This window comes from Megachile rotundata, chromosome 1, assembly GCF_050947335.1.
Source record: "Megachile rotundata isolate GNS110a chromosome 1, iyMegRotu1, whole genome shotgun sequence".
Classification (NCBI taxonomy): domain Eukaryota; kingdom Metazoa; phylum Arthropoda; class Insecta; order Hymenoptera; family Megachilidae; genus Megachile; species Megachile rotundata.
Window position 1 is genome coordinate 9,432,243 of NC_134983.1, and position 13,266 is coordinate 9,445,508.

At 37.1% G+C, this 13,266-nt stretch overlaps 1 protein-coding gene and 1 long non-coding RNA gene across 3 annotated transcripts in view; one reads left to right on the forward strand and one right to left on the reverse strand.

The window, feature by feature from the left end:
• The window catches only part of LOC100879475 (uncharacterized), a 128,215-nt gene that overhangs the window by 111,531 nt on the left and 3,418 nt on the right, over positions 1 to 13,266 (forward strand). For both annotated transcript variants that reach the window (XM_012279216.2, XM_076538052.1), the window contains 8 exons: positions 8,716 to 9,073; positions 9,497 to 9,781; positions 9,927 to 10,200; positions 10,879 to 11,083; positions 11,200 to 11,384; positions 11,770 to 11,965; positions 12,132 to 12,344; positions 12,789 to 13,019. In XM_012279216.2, coding sequence (XP_012134606.1) covers positions 8,716 to 9,073; positions 9,497 to 9,781; positions 9,927 to 10,200; positions 10,879 to 11,083; positions 11,200 to 11,384; positions 11,770 to 11,965; positions 12,132 to 12,344; positions 12,789 to 13,019 — 1,947 coding nt within the window. The remainder of the gene's footprint in view (positions 1 to 8,715; positions 9,074 to 9,496; positions 9,782 to 9,926; positions 10,201 to 10,878; positions 11,084 to 11,199; positions 11,385 to 11,769; positions 11,966 to 12,131; positions 12,345 to 12,788; positions 13,020 to 13,266) is intronic.
• LOC143265505 (uncharacterized) lies at positions 796 to 2,833 on the reverse strand. The gene is made up of 2 exons (XR_013040131.1): positions 1,859 to 2,833; positions 796 to 1,787 (listed from the first exon to the last, which is right to left on the reverse strand). It is a non-coding gene; the product is annotated as an uncharacterized LOC143265505 (long non-coding RNA).

Below are 13,266 nucleotides of genomic sequence, written 5' to 3' on the forward strand. Positions count from 1 at the left end.
TTATTTGAACTTTACCTTTCGTTTGAACTTTAAAGCGTAGTCTCGTGACTCCCACGGTGCAGATATTATTCCTCGTTTTCGATCTGCTTAATGAAAGAGTTCGAGGTCGGTTGGTTAACTCAATTTTCATCGACTTTGCAACCGAGTAAAGAAATTTTGTTTCTTTTCTTCTATGTACGCTTAATTTACGGAGCAATGTATTGCGTAATAATATCAATAATTCAATCGTTTAATTGTGCGGGAAATAATTTTATGAGATCGTTGTCGATACGTAACACACAAAACGAAACCGTAACATCATCACGCAACAGCTTGGATTCCACTCTCACTTCCTTGCACACTCGCGAATCTATTTATACATACAACAATAAATTGTTAATTAGCTGTTATATGTTGCGATGTTTGTTTTGTACGCTCGTTACAAGACGTTCTGAATAAATTGAGAACGATGTAGATAAATTGTCGATGTTAGATAACCGGCCACCTTATGCGTTAATCGGGAACATCATTCATGCACCTTCGCAAAAATAAATAGATAGCATCGCAACACGAACATATTGATTGTCGTTATTTCATTTGCGATTTCAATCAAATCAAACAAAGTTGCTTATTACAAGATTCGTTATAGAGAATACCCTCTACCATCTTCAGTCTTCGTGTTAAAAAATGTCCTGAATACGATAACGAAAATAAACAAGTCTATACAGTAACACACGCTATAGTTACTCGAGATACGATCGTTTCATTTTCACTTACTACCTTGCGTAAATAATACACGTGGCGTTTACATTTAACTTTTTCTTTTTTAGTTATCAATATGATCTTACAACTCTTAGATAATATTAAGGTTATTACTTTTATATTTAACATTCCTTCACGGTGTTATTAAAACTCTGTACATGTAAACCTTAGGGCGATTATACATATACGATACAATCTCGATGCCTCGCATTTTACCAAGATGAAACGTATATATTCTGCAGGCTAAAGAAGTTAATGTATTCCCAGCTTCTCCTTACAGGCAATTAAAAGGTTGAACACAAGAACAGTTGCTATCTACGTATGGATATAAAAGTTCAATCGCATTCCGTTGCAAAAGGACAGACTTCTCTTCTCAGGATGGGACGAACATCGAAAGTTTGACATTTAACGTCTTCAACGATCCCGTTACGTTTCCCTCGTCTTTATTCGGCGTGTGAAAAGGCTCCAGTAAGAACAAAGAGCCCGAACAAATTACGCGTTGCCATCGCGGTGAACTCACGCCGAAAGATCAATTGACACGTGAGACTTTCGGTGTCGTGCCTCGCCCAAATTGAATGCATACGAAAAACTCTCTCGTATGAAATTGTTGCTGTAAATCGACTTGACACGCCTTTGTGAGCTGTCAAAAGTGCCGCAAGTATAAAGTGTTAATGCGGACACTGATGATTTCGGCTCTCCTCATGTTCCGTGACGAAGATTTTATAACGCGGAACACTTCGCAAAACATATATTATTACGCACGCTATCGATCTGACACGAAAGTGAGAGGTTCACGAAAACACGTGTAACTCGTTCTTTTGGTTCTGACGTTTTTATGCTTTCATCGAAATTTGCCATTTCTGGCTGCAATTACGCTTTCTTTTTCGCCGCCATCTTCTCTTTTCCAAGTTGACCCTAAGATGAAGACGCTCTTCTAGTTTCTTCATGAAATTGCTCTGAGATCTTCTTATATTCGCCATACAATTTCTCTTGGATAACCTTAAACTTCTCTTGGGGTCTTCTTATTATCGCGTCGCCTGAAATATCTAAAAAATCTGAATAAATAATTTTGTCAATGTACCAGTACAATTTAAAGAAATTAATAAAAGGATCTTACATTTATTCCAACGAAATATGATCGATGCTCTTTCCAAAGAAAATTTAATGCGATTTTAATGGAACATCGGTCATAATAAATAAAACTGGATCCATTAAAGACACGACCAATATATCAACCACAAATCATAAAAAAATAATTCACTTGTAATAGCATTAAGTAGTACGGAAGATTCACATTAACCATGTAAATTCTCGAAAAAAATTTGTACATGTTCTCAAGTTCCACAGTTCGATTATCTGGGAGAAAGAAACGTGTTACATCTTCCAGGACCCACTTAAAATTCTGAAGGACTAACCGTTTCATAAATCCCGCGCTGTGCCGTGCAATATCCTCTGCAATTATACACCGTCTCTTGAACTTAACAACCATTTATCCCGGCGGCAATCTGTGCCCCGTGTAACACGTAAATTGCCACGAGTTATCCCGAATTCGCAGGACGTCATCATTCATCCGACACGGTTCCGTTTTCCCGCGATCATCCGTCTTCGGTTGTGCAAGACGTATTTTTACGCGAACCAAGAGGCGAAGGTGACGTTTCTTTGCCCAGGACGAAGAAATTGCCCGGCTTATTGCACAGCCGTATTGTTTGCACTCCCGACGACATTACTTCATCGCACTGTCATCGTAAAAAGCATCTGCGTGACGGCGCTGCAGCGGCGTTTCCAACCGGCGACGTCAACGTAGGTGGACTCTCTAGCCGTAGGTCCGCATGGTTAGGACTCATAGATTATGTAAACCGCCTTTCCTCGCGCGCTCTCCTTACGTAAAACTATGAAAATTATGTAATGAAACGCGATACGCGGGACGTTGGATGATGACACATCGGTTGGAGGTCCATCGTTAGAGTAACGCGTGAAATACAGTGAAAGTCACGACGGAACAACGTTAGACTGTTGTGACAAGTCCTTCGACCGTTTCTAACTGCACTTCATTAAACAGCCATCTTTGCGTGATGCATATCGACGTTTCTTTAACCCACAATGTAAAACACCTCTTGTTCTACAAACTGCTGTAGCGGATAAACATTGATTATTTCTTCGCTTCCTGTTCTGAACCACAAACTTTGCATACCTGTGACGCATTACTGGAGATAACTGTGCTGTAAGATTTGACATATGATAAGTCATACAGGAGTTGTTGTATTGTTGCACACAAGACATTTGCCAACATTTCAGTTGAGTATTGTGGAAATCACTCAATGTTCTTTTACATAATTTTTTATTTTTTCGAGCAGCATGCAATACTCGAAACACCTACTGTCGTTAGTAGAGATTTGTTTCCGTTTATTTATCGAGCCGTATTTTGAATACAATTACATACCGACTGTCTTACAGGTCGATTTAAACGAACAGTATCTGTCCACATAGAGCATATCTCATCTTGCTATCTTATTATTCAATGTTTTATCGTCACACCTTATTGTCACCTCTCACATAGGGTTTTAAATCATTGACTTCGTTACGTCAGCTTAACAAAAATTGTTCTAATTTTATCTATGTGGTGATCATTGAATGTGAACATTGAAATGAATATTACTATTTTTAAATACTCACGTCCATGCGCGTTCAATGACGAAATTATTTAATAGCAAGTATTTAAAAAAAGGTACGTCGTAATTTTATGACTCGCTCGCGCAACAGACGGAACTGAAATATTTGACAGTTTACGACAACTGTTCCAAAAGTAATTTGAAAGGAAATCGTGAGACAAAGGGATCACACTTTCCATTCGATTGCAACTTTGTTTTTGGAACGTCTTTCGATGCCTGACCGCACGAATTTATTCACGCTTTCTACTTGTACCTCTCATAAATGTCCTCGTATATCTACTTCTATTATTTTTGCGTTGCCATTTGCGATACAGAACAATCGAACGATCTACTTTTACGTTAGTATACGCAGCGTTCTTTCGCGAAATTGTTACAAACCTTTGCCAAACTCCGCGTTATTACGTCCGTTGTAGAATGAGAACTGTTAATGTGTTACAGTTTGCATGATTCTTTTTCTTCGCGTCTGCCAAATACGGATTTACGATACGCAATTATCTCGTTTGCTAATGACTTCCTAGCTACGCAACAATACTGAGTAAAGGAAGTAAAGTTTGTGCTGAATTGCAGGAGTTATCGACAGACTGGTACAAAGTTGTCTGTAGCGGATAGAAGTGAGTTTTAGAAATTAGCGACTATCTCTGACCACAATAAACTGTAATCCGCATCCCTTTCTTGCGAGCTGGTTAGGTAATCGGGCGGTTTATGAAATTGCCACTAGGGAAAACCAACTTTACCAACTTTACACCGTATCCGTTTAATTCGACCGCTATTGGTTTTATATACAAATTATTAAAATACCTTTCAAGATGTTGACACAGTTTGTTTCTTGCGTTTATTGAATATCGTTCACTTGGGATTTAGAGATGCAGGAAGTGTGGAAATTTTGAAAGATGAGGACTTGGAAGATTGGACAATTTTCAAGTTGGAAATTTGGAAATTTTAAGGTTTTTGAATTTGGGAATTTGAGCAATTGGAAATTTGGAAATTCGGGAATATAGGAATTTAAAAATTTGAAGACTTGAAAATTTAGGAATTTAGAAATTATTTAGAACTTTATGAGTGTGGGAACAAAAAGATGTGGAAATTGAAATTTAGAAACTGCTATTTAGAAATCATAGCAGTTTGTGAAACATAACATTTTAATAGTTATGGAATAGAAATTACAAGGTTCAGAAACATTAGGAATTTAAAAAATTAGGAATTAGAAATTTTAGAATTATGAAATTCAGAAAATTAGGAATTAGAAATTTTTAAATGATGAAATTTATAAACTTAAAATCTATAAATGTGTTCAAAAATAATATCAGAAAATTTAAGTATAATATTCGTTTATCCACTAACACCTTGAAACTTCATACTTCAGTTAGCTTATGAATATAATCTCGCTACATTTGTTACAAATGTCACGACACGCGTCTGACAAATAGGAGCTTTCAAGTCGTTTGTACGCTGCTTGAAAGCTTTATAGGTGTTCGAATAACCTGATCGATAAAAAATATTCGCATACCAAGCAAACGATATAATTCATTCGTGAAAAACTTTTTTGTTACGATGTTGCTTCGATGCTGGGTTGTAAATAATGCTCGCCTATGCTACTCGCGAACGTAGATAGCGTGGCATGCGAACGAATAGAATGGTAAATTACAATATTATAACCCTTTAAGTAATTCATGGTTGTACATGGCGATTAAAGTAGTAAAGTAATCCTTATTTAACGCCTCGTTTCGTCAACTATTACGCATACCGCATGAAACAAAGGGTAACAGTTGTATGGAGCCTTGCAATATAGACTGATTTACCAACTTTATAATTTTTTAATAAATATACATAATAGAATAGCAAATTTACAATACAAAATATCACAAGTAAATATCACATATAAATACTTTTAATATTTATTTAAGTGATGCTCCTAGTTTATAAACTGAAATTTTGGGATTGTGACTTTGAAACTTTGAAATTTCATGAATTTTTAAATTAAAAAAAAAATGTTAACATTTAAAAAATTAAAAAAAATTTTTAATTTAAAGATAATACTTTAAAAATCTCGTAATGCACGACACTAATGAACTAAGTTCCAGCTTCAAGAGTGAAATTCCAAATTTTCAACAATGAATAAAAAAAAGTAAATTATCCACAGAAGTGTCTTCAGAATCCTCAGAAAATAGGCAACAATCCCGTCGCTGAACAATTGTTGGAAGAATTACTTTGAGTTCTCTCTGGAGGAGAGAGAAGGAAGAAACAATTGTGCTTGAAATTGAGCTGCGACCGTGTCATTACTCAATAGAATAATTGCTGGTAGCACAAAGAGCGATTAACTCATTAATTATGACGGCTATGGGATTACAATTGCAAGCATGGTTAAGAATGAGAACTACGCGAACAAAATACTATCAATTTGACGGTCGCGTTACAGATTTTCACATTTCTTCGCTCGGTATTTTCCCCTTAATTATCGCGATGCTCTACTGACTACTGAATAACGCGTTGTGAAAACAACGCGTTAATTTCGCGTGCCAAGAATATACAATTATAAAACAAATTCGCGTTGCAATTTCGTTCCGACGTTCTTCCATTTTCGATCCAATTAAAGCTTCAAACTTGACACGTGTAAAATTCTTTTGTATTTTTTGAAAAGCAATAATTTTTATTCTTGATCGAAGCGTCCGTGAATGTCATCTCAACTTTAAAATAATATCTTTATCTCGTATATCATCTAATGGAAACCTCTTCGAGATAATATCGTTATTGTACTCAGATTATTAATGATAGAACTATTGACGTTAAATGCACACTTTAAATTTAAGAATACGATGGAAAGATAAATACTGATTAACTGATGTGTACAATTATTTATGTCAACAATATGTCAGACATTTCAACAACATTTGTAGACACAATTTTTGTAATATAAAATATGGAAACTGAGACCAGCCGTTTTGACTGACTGTGTTATTTTTTTTAATGATAACCTCTATTAAAAACATATTCATACGTTAATAAATAAACAAGCACCCAATGTAACAAGTAAATAATACAAATGCATCTTTCAACCTAATCTAAAACTAAGATTTGTCGAAAATGAAAGATGAATGTTAAAAAGATGATAGACATTACGTTTTGATATTTATAATTTAAATTACGTTAATAGTAATAAGTTGCATAAATAATATCAATGGAATCATACATAGTAGCTTTACTATTATTCTCCTACAAAATTAACAATCTTCTATTTCCTCCCAACGAAGAAAATTTATTGTCATTCTTCAAAAAATGGAGAATCTTCCATTTTTTCCTGATGAAGATCTATCGTTATTCCCTCAAAAATAGAAAATCTTTAATTTTCTCCCAACGAAAAAAGTTTGTCATTATTCTCCAAAAAGTATTTCCGATTTTGCGTTTTCTTCAAAATCCTCGTCGAGGAATTAGCCGAAACGTTTCGCGACGCCATTGCAGATTACATCCTCGTAAATCTCGTGAAAGTGATCTTGCGTTAAAAATTATTTCCATTGTCGCTCACGCGAATAAACGAGCAAAAGTCTGACAATTTTCTGCTTACGGTTGAACGCTTTAGGAACTGGTTCTTCGGCTTGCGGAAAAATTCACGTTCGCTCGAGACGGTTGAAAAAATCTGTACGTAGGTCAGGAATTTCGAATTGCGTGGCGTTCTAATTGAGAAACCATCAACCAGGCGGAATATTGATAGGAGGCAACGTACTTTCCGTGTATGGTTCTGTTTCTCGGACTTCATCCACGCCTTTCTTAAAACGTCTACGAACTTACGGGGAATTAAAGAATTCGTCAATTTCGCAAGCCGATTTTCGCTGTATGAATTCGAAAATTACCGTGTTACGACATTTGAAAATTTAGAAACGCGAGAATGCTTGAAACACTGAATGTGCGGAAATGAAAAATTGAAAGTTTGGAAAGGAGAAATTGAAAGTTTCAAGATGAGATATTGTTCACTTAAAAATGAGAAATCGAGTGTTTCAAGATTCATCAATTTTTAGATTCTATATTTGGAAAGGCAACCTGACGATTTAAACAAATATTGAGAACTTAAAAATGTAGCCACCTCAAAATTTGTTAAAAAAACTTGGTAGTTTTTAAATGTGAAAAATTGATCATTCGTTAGCTTCAAATTTAGATGAAGTATTTAGAAAATTAAAAACTTGATGTTCAGAAAGTTTGAAAATTCAAGAGTGTAAAAGAAAATATGAAAATGCAAAAATGTAAAAAAATAAAAAGTTTGAAAATTGAAGAGTATAAAAAAATGAAAAATTTGGAGAACGACACAAAACAGATTCTAGAATATCGCCAACACAATACGAGATAGGAAATCATTCGAAACCCGAAGATTGCTTTGTGTTCAGTCACCGAGTTTCTTCAGTTTCTGCGGTTGGATCGAGTTCCCTGGTTGACTTTTATTCAGAAACTATCTCGACCGAGATAAATAATCATTTTTTGCATCTATGAATACATATTAAGACTCGCAAACGCGTTTCAATCGCGGTCATTTTTTCCAGAGCCATGTATCCGCACGTTGAGTATGGTTTTCATGCAGGTCGGGAGAAACGGTGAAAACTTCTCAAATGTTTTGCCACGCGTATAGCTTTCCTCGACCATCTCCGTTCCATCTCGCTTCGCAATGTGAGCGCTGAAATAATGTTAATTTGAAATTACACTCTGTTACCGCGAAACGTGGTATTTAAGTAATTTACTTAAGATAGCGCGAATAGTATTCTATGATATATAAGGCGGTGCATCGAACATTCTCGAGTAATTAACTGAATTTAATACAATCAGCGTTACAATGTTTCCCACCATATTATTGCTTCAACTATCAAGGGTATAAACAAATATATCTTCCATATTATTGCAGTAATTAAAGAACCAACGTTTTAGACCCCCAACGATGATTCTAGCTATAGATTATAAATTTTCTGGAGCATTAACCGGCTACGCATATAGAATCATTGTTTACACTCTAATGATTTCATATTTCTAAATTTACGTTCCTTTTTACACCTAATAACAAATTACTAATAGAATTATGATTGTATGATTTATTTCGCATAACTTTATTCATTTTGTAAAATGCAATTAGTAAAATATAAGCTACTAATGTGAAACATAGTGGCAGGTAAAATTGAACATGTTCATTTTTACGCCGTGATTAATATCTTACAATAAACATTACATGCGTGCAGACTCGTATCAATTAGCAGCAATTTTATTTGATATATCCTATGAATTTAACGTTAATAAAAGTGGTAGAAATGACGGACGATTTCTTTGTTTACAGACTTAGCCACTGATCAGACAGCGGCATCTTCCTTCTGGACTCCCACCATCAAGACAAGCAACATCTTCGATGAAGCCGCAAACTTCTTCCCTACCGGACATGGTCTGGTCCAAACTCACCCGACCGGAAATGTGTTTCGAAGTGGATTCGGTGGTATCGACAACTTGGGTAGTCGAGGGGTAACTGTTCGACCACCAAGAACGAGACCACTCGACTACAGTGAACGAGCTACCGCTGAACTTCGACGAAACCCAGCATTATCGTCCCCTGATGAATGCGCAAGAGCTTGCCGAGAAAATGAACCACCCAGGATATGCTATTATCACTTCACCCTCGAATATTATATGGTCCTTGGAGCGTAAGTGTTCTTTGGTCAAAAATTGTTAACTTTTGATTATCTGGAGAAAGTTTGTAAAGTCAAAGAAAACTTTGAAGTTCCAAAGTCTCAAATTGCATGGTTGTGAAATTTTTAAGTTCCGAAATACTGTAGACCTGAAGTCCCATATCCCCGAAGTCCCAAACTCCCGAAGTCCCAAACTCCCGAAGTCTCAAACTCCCGAAGTCCCAAACTCCCGAAGTCCCAAACTCCCGAAGTCTCGTAATCCCAAAATCTCAAAGTTCTAAAATTACAAAATTTCGAAATTTCACAGACCCGAGATTTCAAGTTCCCCAAATCCCACAATCCCAAATTTGTAAAGTGCTGAAATCTCATAGCCCCGAAACTCCACAATCTCTAAATCTCAAAGTCCCAAGTTGAATATTAATTTGTCATGTTTTACAGCGCTTGTCAAATCTGCACCCCTAACGCTACTAACGTCGTGTGGAGCGACTGTCAGTGTGTTCTTGCGGATGGTGTTGAAAGAGGAATTCTAACAGCGAACAGAATGGTACCTGGACCCAGTATCCAAGTATGTCAAGGTGACAAAGTGGTGATCGATGTGGAAAATCATATCGAAGGTATGGAAGTTACCATTCACTGGCACGGTATATGGCAGAGAGGATCTCAATACTATGATGGTGTACCATTTGTGACACAGTGTCCAATTCAAGAGGGTAGCACCTTCAGGTACTAGTTATTTATTATAGTATTATAGTTTAATATTATTTCGTTTGATATTATTTGAATCTACTTAGTATTCATCTCGTTTAGTATGTAATAATTATTTAGCATTTGTTTCTTATAAACTGTAATGATGATTGTCTGTTTATAGATACCAATGGTTGGCAGGAAACGAAGGAACACATTTCTGGCACGCTCACACTGGTTTACAAAAGATAGACGGTCTCTATGGTAGCATCGTTGTGCGTCAACCACCGAGCAAAGATCCTAACAGTCATCTTTATGATTATGACTTGACTACCCACGTTGTACTTCTTAGCGATTGGTTCCATGAAAACGCGGCCGAACGTTTCCCTGGACGTCTCGCAGTTAACACGGGTCAAGCGCCTGAAAGTGTGCTGATCAACGGAAAAGGACAATTTAGGGTACGACTGAAACTCGGTCGAGTTTTTTCGGTGATTTCTCTCTTTCTAAGAAAAAGGACTTACACCTCGGTTATGACTTACATATCATTTACATATCAGTACTGTGGATGTTTATTTATATCAGAGTTGTAAGGGAAATTTATATCGTGTAGTCTATTAGAAACAAAGTAACATACATGACACAAGGATACATACATCGATATCACTTAATATGGTACACGACAACATGACAGGACATGATATGAACAAGATACTAGAGCGACGTGTATACATGACGCCAACATGATCTAACATGGTACATACATGATGCCGACAAAGTATATGATACGAACATGATACTAGGATGGCATGACATGATACAAACGTGATACTAACATATTATGACATGTGCTCATGTTTGTATACTACGTCATATAGTAGCTTCATCATGTAGAAGTATATAAATCATGCCTATTAACTTGATACTAATATGTACCGGTCCTGACAGTCTCTGGAAATAGCCATCATGAACGATACGGTATAAAGTGGTAAACATAGCATGGTCCATATCAATAAAGAGCATAATAACCACTTTGATCAGCCTCGAAGTTAGCCGTAAAAGAGTCATGGACCATTTAATTTTCATTTATTGCAGACATTAAAGATCGTATCATTATAGGATCGTAATTTTGTCTACAGGATCCCAATACCGGTTTCATGACGAACACACCGTTGGAAGTGTTTACCATAACTCCGGGACGGCGTTATCGTTTCCGGTTAATCAACTCGTTCGGGTCAGTTTGTCCATCCCAGATCACGTTCGAAGGTCACTCGCTGACCATCATCGCGACCGATGGCGAAGCTGTGCAACCGGTCAGCGTGGACACCATTATCTCGTTCTCCGGTAAAAATGTTCTTTCCAGCCGACTATTCCTTTCCACCTAGTACCGTTATAACACCGAGGGAAAGCTGTTTTAATTACTCGTCGTAAAAGTGAAATACCGTTTCAATGATTTACAGGTGAACGATACGATTTCGTTATAAACGCGGATCAACCAGTCGGCGCGTATTGGATCCAAGTTCGCTCCCTTGGAGAGTGCGGTATTCCGCGTGCCCAACAGCTGGGCATATTGCGCTATGCCCGTGGCCCTTACCAACCGACGTCTACGGCACCAACTTACGATTTTGGTCTTCCGCAGGGAGTAGTAAGTAGAGTTACAACATTTCTACCTACTTAATACGGCATTGTAGACCATTTTCTAAAGCTACTCATGTTTAGTAGGTTTTTGTTAGATCAACACTCCGAAGAAATATAACGTAACAGATATACGAGGTTGACGAGACCATTAGTCGTTAATTGACATTAGCAACATATATCACTGAATCCTAATAAGCCTTGATCGCTATATCCCAATATCGTCATCTATCCTTAAATCCTATATCTCAGATCCCTATGTCCCGATATCCTCGTTTTTTAGACCCTATAGGTCAGTAAGTTCGCAATCTAAATAGCACAAAAACATATTAATTATTCGCCTTGCCCATGTGAAATTCTCCTGTGTTTCATGTTACTAATTGACGTTTCTTTAGGTACTGAATCCCCTGGACGCGATTTGTAATCGCGAACGCGAAGACGCAATCTGCGTGAACCAATTGAAGAACGCTCGTCAAATCGACCAAGGAATTCTCCAACAGCGGCCGGACGTGAAAATATTCTTGCCATTCCGTTTCCTCTTCTACAGGCCAGAAGAAGTCTTCCAGCCGCAAACGTATAATCGATTCTTAGGTAAGAGACAGCGATTTCAAAACCTTCGATCATGATCGATTCATTTCTTTCGGAGGATAGCTTCTTTTTCCCGGCTCGGCGTGACGCAATGCGTCATTTATATCATTGAATCTATTTAATATCGGAATTCAATCGTCTGTCATTTCGATGCTGCGTATGTTTGCAGTTGCACCGACCGGAGATCATGTAATCTCTCTTGTGGATGAAATCTCGTTCACGTTTCCGCCGGCACCTCCGCTTTCGCAAATCGACGACATCCCGCCTGAACAATTTTGCAACGGGGATAATAGACCTGCGGACTGCGGCGCTAACTGTATGTGCACCCATCAAGTTGATATCCCGCACAACGCCGTCGTCGAAGTGGTTCTCGTCGATGAAGGTACGATAGCTCTCGTAAAGAACAAATTCTGCATAATTAATAGAGTCACTAAGTGGCAAATTTTTTAGGTATGCTCACATGTAATAAGTGTGGATATTAGAAACTATGAGAGTTAGCTGAGAGACCTGAAGTTACTAAACAGAGTGCAATCTTACTGTATTACCTCTTCTGTATATCGCATATAGTTTCACGTACATTAGTAATGTTTTTCCATTATTCTCACTTTAGTCAATTTTCAAATGTACAAGTTAATATATTTTCAAACTATTCATACTTGATATATTACCAAGTTGCTAATTGACTTCATAGCGTTACCGCGATATAGTACAGTCTTTTTGTACGGACATGGAAATAAAAACTTTTGATGCTACAGTCTGTAACGAGCATTTGGCAGTGAACGTCTTAATGTGTTAACACGTCATATTTCGGTGACCTCTTTTACAGTTCAACAACCGAATCTTTCGCATCCGTTCCACTTGCACGGTTATGCGTTCAACGTAATCGGTATCGGCCGTTCACCAGACAAGAATGTGAAGAAGATTAATTTGAAACATGCGTTGGATCTCGACAAGAGAGGTCTCCTCAATCGACAGTTCAATCTTCCACCTGCCAAGGACACCATTGCTGTTCCAAACAATGGCTATGTCATCTTCCGGTTCCGTGCGGATAATCCTGGTAAGCAAATGAACGATGCAACATTGTGTGCAGCTCTGTAGAAAATATTATTTATTACTTATTCATTGAGTGACAATTCTGAAACAATCATAACCTAAAAGTATGAAAGTATCGGTGTTGCAAGTTATAATTAAAATTAGGCACTTAATAATTTTAAATAAAAATTCAAGCTTGTAGAATGAAATAAATTCTTAAGTGCTTAAGTTAACATTCGAACGTTGCCAACGGCAATATAACGTTAGTCTAC